General features: G+C 38.4%; 1 protein-coding gene across 1 annotated transcript; it reads right to left on the minus strand.

The window, feature by feature from the left end:
* Nucleotides 1–2,231: 2,231 nt before the first annotated feature.
* Nucleotides 2,232–2,828, minus strand: LOC149800306 (general transcription factor II-I repeat domain-containing protein 2-like). The gene has a single exon (XM_089958382.1). The coding sequence runs from the start codon at nucleotides 2,826–2,828 to the stop codon at nucleotides 2,232–2,234; it is 597 nt and encodes a 198-aa protein (XP_089814508.1).
* Between the last annotated feature and the right edge of the window lie 5,569 nt (nucleotides 2,829–8,397).

The raw sequence follows: 8,397 nt of genomic DNA on the forward strand, positions 1-8,397 counted from the left end.
ACTGCACGTTTAATAGCAGGAAGTAGTCTACGTGTTAGACGATAACTAGTATAATACCGATGTTTAAACGTAAATCGGATCCAACATTTGACATGGACGCGTCAGTTTTCAAGGATGAAGCTGTGCGTAATTATTAATATTATTCTTACGACGCACGTGTACTTAACACATGATGAATAATTGAGTTGCAAGTTCAGGATACAAGCAGATATTTCCTGTCCACTGAGGCATTGATTGGGATCTAATGAAGACTTTTGAAAACAGATGATGCAGCGTACGGACGTTTAGATCGACCTGGTGTTACTGACAATGGTATTATGGCGTTATTTAACAGTGCCACATACATGATTGACGGAAACAATATTGAGTCGTGACTCCAAAAAGTTTAATATTGCCACGACGATACTAGGTCTGGCAAGATATTCCGATGATTACACGAGGTCAGCTAGACCATCAATGATATTTGCTAACGATACCACTGAACATTCCTAGAGCAATAACGTGAGACTGAATGTACCTGGGGAAGTATTTGCATCGATGAATGAAGATTTCAAGATATAATTTTACGCACGTAGATCAATGTTAAATGGAGAAGAAAAATTTTCATGTATGATTCCACTATCACATATATATGAATTATAGAGAAATGTTAGAAAAGGTATATCTTACTCTGATCTACGCATTGGAAAAACCACCGACAATGATGCAATCTGGCGACCAAAAACAGTTGATACACAGTTGGTAAACAAAAACTAGCAAAACTTTCGCTGTGGATGCCACTTATGATCACATCGCCCGCCGAAGAGCAACTGTAGATCTCTTTCATGAATTGGGATGTAAACCAGCTTTGTGACAAAGCAACAGTATCAGCCGCGATATAAATAAAACAGCTAGGTTATGCGGTGGATATATATAAATCACCGATCCGAAATGTGTTAAGGTGGCCAGTAATAGCACATGTTTATCAAGCAACACCAAAACCACAGCGTCCCGACTTCTTTACAGTCAACCTAATATTTTTAAAACTTCTGGAGTATCGAAAGCATCTTTCATGGAAATACAAGGAAGTATGGACAAACAATTAAAGGCAGTATTTTATTGCGTCTGATGAAAATAATAATAATAATGAGGACTTTGTATAGCGCCTAATCTTTAGAAGCTCTAAGCGCTTTACAACATTAGACAACACCTATACGATAAGAAACATAAAAATATTATTACAAAAACAAACAGGACGAAATAAGAAAAACATTAAAAAATAAAAAACATGCTGAGAATATTTCAGGTAGGAAACATTATTAGGTCTTTAAGTTTGTTCTTGCAGTCGAAACAAGTGAGTTTTGAGAGCCCTCTTGAATGTGATCACTGTGTCTTTGTGTCTAAGTTCAGTGGGCAATTCATTCCACGTTGCTGGGCCCTGGTATGCAAAAGAACGCTGTCCATATGACTTTGTTTTCATAGTGGGAATAATGAGTATACGATTGTCAGAAGAGGAGCGTAAGTATCTTGCTGGTATATGCACATGGGTTAGGTCAGATAGGTATGTTGGACTAGAATCCGAAAGTGGAATGTAGCACAGAGAACAAATGTTGTGCTTGATTCTGGATCGAATGGATAGCCAGTGTAGGGTACAGAGCAGCGGGGAGGTGTGCTCTGATCGTGCTACTCTAAGAATCATCCGAGCAACTGTGTTTTGAACTTTTTGAAGTTTCTGGAGTAAATATTGAGATGAACCAGACATAATTGTGTAACAATAGTCCAGTCTTGAAAGTACTAATGAACACACATGTGTTTTAGTGGCATCAACTGAAAGATATTTGCGAATTGAGCTGATGCTTCTCAGTTCAAGATATGCAGCCTTGCATATGTTCATGACATGTTGGTGCAATGTGAGAGTACTGTCTAGAGTAACACCTAGGTTTCGTACTGATTGTGTGAATTTAATGTTGGCGTTGCTGATATTTATTGTTTAAGGTAAAGCAGGGGTGTCAAACGCAATCGCTCAGCGGGCCAAAACTCAAATCACTCGTAAGGTTGCGGGCCGAAGAGGATAAACATTCAATAAGCGGAAAATCAAACCTTTTTTAAAGATTAATATAAATTAAAAAAAGTTTTAATAATAAACAATCATTGGCATACCCATTTTTGCTCTTATGCCAATTTGTCACAGCTGGATATTTGGCATCTTTTCTTGGCTACAAGTTCGTTTATGTTGGGAGTAATGTTCTGTGTCATGGAGTCCACTCCACGGATGAAGATGGCGAGCTGTGCAGTGTCAATCGTGTCATTACTTTCATCGACAGCAAGGGAGAATGCAACAAAGTCTTTGCCTTTTCGATCAGCTGTGATTTCACATCAGTGGCCATCTCACAAACCCGATCAACAACCGTATTTCTGCTAAGGCTAACATTTGCAAACATCTGCTTTTTCTCTGAACACAAGACGTCACACACTTTCATCATGCAGCGCTTCAGAAACTCTCCTTCTGTAAATGGTGGGCCTGATTTTGCGATCTCCTCCGCCACAATAAAACTTGCTTTCACAGCAGCTTCAGTTTGTGATTTTGATTTGGTGAAAAACATCTGCTGTGATGTTAGATTCCTCTTCAATTCTTCTACCTTCTGTAGCTTCTGTTCTGCATTCAGGTTTTTTAACTTGTCTTGATGTTTAGTCTCGTAGTGCCGTCTCAGATTATATTCCTTGATCACAGCCACATTATCTCCACAAATTAGACACACAGGTTTACCGCCAATATCAGTAAAAATATATTCAGCCTCCCAGCGGCTTTGAAAGGCTCTGTTTTCAGAATCAACATTTCTCTTGGCCATTTTAAGGCTAGCTTTGACTTTAAAAAAAGATTGTGCATCTACCGACAGACACTTGATTGATATCACGTTAGCCGTAGCGGGAAAAGGTGATGTAATATCCGGGCACTAGACTACTTTCATTTCTTATGCGCCAATCCAAAACGAGCAACTGAACGTTGCTAGGTTACTGTAACGACGAACATCCACTCACTACACAACTTTTATTTTCGCTTATTCTGATCGAAGCGAGAACGCTCTCAGGTAGCCTATCGTTCGGCAAGGCTGCTAATTAGGGAATTTGATTTGCACTTTATATCGCATGGCCATTAAGAAATAGTTTTGCCTAAAATTCTCTCTCGGGCCGGATATAATTTTACGCCGGTCAAGACCTCTCGTGCCTGATATAATTGTACGCCGGGCCTGATGTGGCCCGCGGGCCTTGAGTTTGACACATATGAGGTAAAGGATGTGAATGAGAAAGTCTTTGTGTTGTGATCAAAATGGCCTCAGTTTTATCATCATTCATCTGCAGCTGTTACAAGTCATCCATGATTTCACATCAGAAATGCACCTCTCTACACCTTGGATGGTAGCATCAACTTCAGTTGGGTGGCTAGATTTGTATATTTGGGTGTCGTCAGCGTACAATTGGTGAGACACTGGATGATGATCTATGACACTTGAGAGCGACTGAGTGTACAGAATGTAGAGAACAGGTCAAAGAACAGACTCCTGTAGAACACCACAACATAGATCAACTGGGCTGGAGTGTATTGCATTTGCATATACAATTTGTGTCCTGTTGACCAAGTAGGACTTGCGCCACAGTATGGCTGTATCATGAATGTCAAATACATGCTGGAGACGGTGAAGTAATATATCATGGTATATTGTGTCAAATGCTGCAGACAAATCAAGGAGGGTGAGGACTGTAATCTTTCCGCTATCCAACGCAGAGAGAAATTCATTAACTACTTTTAGAAGAGTAGTTTCAGTAATGTGGCAAAGGCGATATGCAGACTGTACATTGCTAAAAAGTCTGTTTGAATTTAGATGAGATACAAACTGGGATAGAACAACCTTTTCTAAGATTTTTGATATGAATGGGAGATTAGAAACTGGGCGGTAGTTCTTTAAATCGTTATGGTCTAGTGTTGGTTTCATCAGAGAGGTTTTACAATGGCAGTCTTGACAAATGATGGGAATTCCCCGGATGAGAGAGAGGTATTAATAACATCAGTGAGTGAAGGCAATACTGGATCTAAACACTCAAGCAGCAGTGATGTAGGAATTGGATCAAGTTCACATGACTTTGGTGCACTCTTCATCACGATTGTACGTACAAATCCATAGAGACAGGTTCAATTGCTGCTAATGGTTGCCGCTCAAATTCTGTATCCCAACTGTATGGTGACGACGAGTCAATTTAAATTGTGGTGTCAAGCTTATCTCGGATGGTTTGTACTTTGTCACGGAAGAAATTTGCAAACATGTCCGGATGGTCGACTGGAGAGAAGGTAGTTGGAAGTGGTGTTGATTTGTTCCTTGACATTAGCTTGTTAGTAATCTCGAAGCGCTCTTTGCAGCTGGAACTTTCCATTATCTTAGTAGTGTAGTGGGCTGATTTCGCTGCATGGACTATATTTATGACAATCTTCTTAGCTACTTCATAGATTTGCTTATGAATAGTGAGTCTGGTGGAAAGCCAGATACTCACAGCTTTACGGCGGTCTCTTTTAGCAGTTATATTCTGGTCCCTAACACTGCTATGCCATGGAGAACACTTTTGAATTGATACTCTGCACTTGGTAGATGGGGTATGTTTGTCAAGCAATGAACACAGACAGTTATCGAGTAGTTCTGCGATAGGAGGTAAGCAAGTTGTTACGTCAGCTTGGATGTCGTGCATTAGTTTGGTTCTATTTATCAGGTTTCTCTTAGTAGCAGATGAATGTGTTCTGATGCAAGGTCATGGCATACCAGGGAGGACCGTAGAATGTTATCATCAGGTCTATGAAGAATCCAGTCTAAAATGTGACCATGTTTATGGGTGGGTTGGTTAACTGACTCTTTGAGGTTGGAAACATTAATGGAATCTATGAGTTTTGAGGCACTTGAGTTTCCGGGACACTCAAAGTGAAAGTTGAAATCTCCAAGAATGATCAGGTTGCAACCTATCGAATTTCCATAGTCCAGGAGATTCGGAAACTGTTCCAAAAAGAAAGAGTCAGCCAGCTTGTTTTTTATACTATGAGGAGTTCGGTATAGGCAAAAAAAAAATGGACTGACCTTTGCTCCAGTGTGAGTGTGGTTTGGACTAGTTCAAACGATGCGCGGTCGAAATTGAATGTTGTGGTATAATTAAGATGTTTTCTCATGGAGTTCTTTGTGATGACAGCAATTCCACCTCCGCGAGAATAACGAGGGAACGACTTGATGGAGTAACCAGTGCGTGTTAGATCCGCACACTTGGGCTCATCGCCTGATGTTTTTAGCCATGTTTCTGTCAAGAATAATATATCAACGTTTTGGTCGTTGATAAAATTAACTATTTCTGTGCGTTTTCCGGTGGTCCTACTGGTTGGGCATTCAATAATGCAATGCGCAGAGGCATTTCTTGGATAGTTGGCACAAAGTTGACGAATTAATTGGGATTTGAATTAGGTTATCTAAATTAACGGTCGAAAATTTTTTAAATGGTTGTGCCGAAATAAGGGAGATAACTGGAATTCTTCTTCCTGTTCTACGCCGGGCAGCTTTGAAACAACGTTTCTTTTTTCGCTTCTGTTTACATTTAGGTAATGATGAATGTAGTCCCAGTTCGTTTAGTCTAGAGCACAACGTAGTGTGGAGAGCCAAGGAGTGAACATTTAAAGCAAATAATGAGGGTCCATCGTAGCATAAACGGGCTGACTGGCGAGTATCACGTGATGGCGGTTTGATCAAAAAATGATGAAAGACTTCCTAAATTATCGAGTAATATATATGATTTTGACAGTAATAAAATTCCGATCATCGGTGCAAAATTTAAATCATTTTCCGACGCACCTAGACCCAAGTAGCAACGGGTAGAGTGTGATCTACTAAATTTATTTACCAGTATTCTAGTATGACGCAACATTATAACGATGATAAATGTCAACAGATCAGTCGAACGATACAACATCTAAACCAACTTAGATCAGACCTCTATTTTGTTAGTGATTGCGGATAAAGATGTTTAGAATTTGTTTCTCGAACACTATTCAATAACCGAAGAAATATTACGAAGCATATATTTAACACCCGCTCTTGAATATCCATTCCGAGCTGATATCATCGATAAATACTATCCACAGATCGTTGAAGCGTGGATAAAATTAACCCCACTGTCAAACATCTTCTGATGCAACGATGATCCATACGGCGGAGGTCGTCATATATCAACATGTATTGTAAACATTCCACCAAAGATCGCAGTCAAACTTGTATGTGAACGCTATCGATGGAAATTTCCAAGAAGATCTTGAAAAATCCAGTCAAGTTCAGCAAGGATACATTTTATACACACTCACACCTCAATCACCTCCCAGATTTTTGAATGTATTATAACCCGTTAATGCAGTTTAGCTACGATGTCATAATCCGCTATTATCACGGATACATTTCAAATGTACTGTTCAGCTCGAATACTTGCTTGATTTAAGATTATAATTTTAAATATAAATTTGCATCTACGCTTGTACGATAGTAGATCTTCACGCTAGTAACAGATTCAAGGAAAGTAAAAGTAAAACATTTTTCTTGGTTGTTATTTCAAACAATTATTTATGCAATATCATATAATGCACCAACAGGCGAGAGCTTTTATATACAACAAAGAGGCAACAATCATGATACTTCCCCACAGAGAACCAATTAGTGTTGATGTTCGTATTGATGAATAAGACGATGAAAAAGGTTTGATAAAGCATGACCAGTTAAATGAACAGCATTGAGGATATAGTATTACGATTGTGTGTGATAGAGATCAAATTCTGAATTATGTCCATTCTTGTCTTAAATTTGGGGAGCTCAAGAAAATATTCTGATTCAGAACAGAAACAAAATTCCGATTCAGAACAAACAATATATTAATTGTTTACTTATAGTCAGACATAAAATATTTCCCTTATTTCAACCTTTCAGATCATTTAGCTTTTATCAGTGACGTTATCACCGCTTTCACGTTCACAATACGTTACGTATTTAACTTTGTTTAGCTGTTACCAGTGACGCTGTCTCTACATTCAATTTCGCGCTGATTCTTGTCCTTGACTGAGACAGGGGTCTACCATCGGATATAATCGTTTTCAAATGTCATACAGGCACATTCACAATGTTTTTCTTTCGCATTCTTGAGACATCTCTGATCTAAGTTTTTCAATCGCCTGTGCAAGTGAAACAAATTGTTCAACTTGTGTATCATTGACGGTTGCCAAAGCCTGTATCTTTGACTGCTGGAGCAATTTAATGAACCGGTATTCGGCTGGAAAGGTTCATCATGCAATTTTACAATCGCGGAGATAATATCAATACATAAAATAATCTTAAATGTAAGGCCGACACACTACATATTTACACTATTTACAACATTAAATACATATTGTATACGTATTAAGTTATTTGCATCATTAAGCTATTTACATTATTATATTTACACGCAACTATTTACATTCATATTTACATGTACATACACTCACAAACGTGGACCTCCTCTAAGTACAGCAGATTACTGCACACCCTCCCACGATGAACGTTGAGGAAAGGTGAACTTGTTGAATATAGAGCATTGAAATGATCACCAAAATTAAAATGGGCTATGTACTATATAAACTTACCAATACTTAGAAATCCATAAATAGCTCAGACAACTGGCGTGGCTTGTTTGCTGTCCCCTTTTTTATTTCTTCTCTTAATTCTAAACCCTGACAACGTCGGGAGAAGGCAAGAAACCTGACACTGTCAGAAAAAGTCGGACAATGTTTGTCTCTTTAAAAACACAAGAACCAACCAAAAAGAAATTAATTTATTAATGTAAGCTCGCTAATCGCTCTACTTTAGCTGACAGAGTTATTTGTCTTGACGGTGAACAGGATTATATCAGGTACTTTGTCGATGAATAGGTCATTAACCGTCAAATTACTGTTTTACGATAGAAGTGTTTCCTATCTTACTTCAGGAGTCAAATACTTATATATTATTTGTTCTTTGTAATACCCATTTGGTTATTTGCGGCATGATGAGAATACAAGCTCCAATACAAAAATTCATTTATAAGATAATATTATTGTAAAATACAAGCGAAGTTACTTTTTAACACCACTATTTTTTTACCGACATAGTTATCTTTCTTCATCTAGAGTATTGTTGCAGAGAAGGCAAACAGAAGAGTCCGGTCTGGAGTGGCGGACACAGTCGGGACATACTGAAATGTTACTTTTTGTTTATATTTCTTTGAAAACGCTGATTTGGTAACATTATTTGTGACAAAGTGTATTGAACGGCTGCAAATATCAAAATATTTGCAAGCTGCATATGTCGATGGCAATTATTTTTCTTCGCCTGTCTC

The sequence above is a fragment of the Sinohyriopsis cumingii genome, chromosome 5 (genome assembly GCF_028554795.1).
Source record: "Sinohyriopsis cumingii isolate HCF-2022 chromosome 5, ASM2855479v2, whole genome shotgun sequence".
NCBI classification, from domain to species: domain Eukaryota; kingdom Metazoa; phylum Mollusca; class Bivalvia; order Unionida; family Unionidae; genus Sinohyriopsis; species Sinohyriopsis cumingii.

Bases quoted from the DNA above. Each gene is read 5' to 3' on its own strand.
- LOC149800306 (XM_089958382.1), bottom strand. From the start codon at position 2,828: ATGGCCAAGAGAAATGTTGATTCTGAAAACAGAGCCTTTCAAAGCCGC.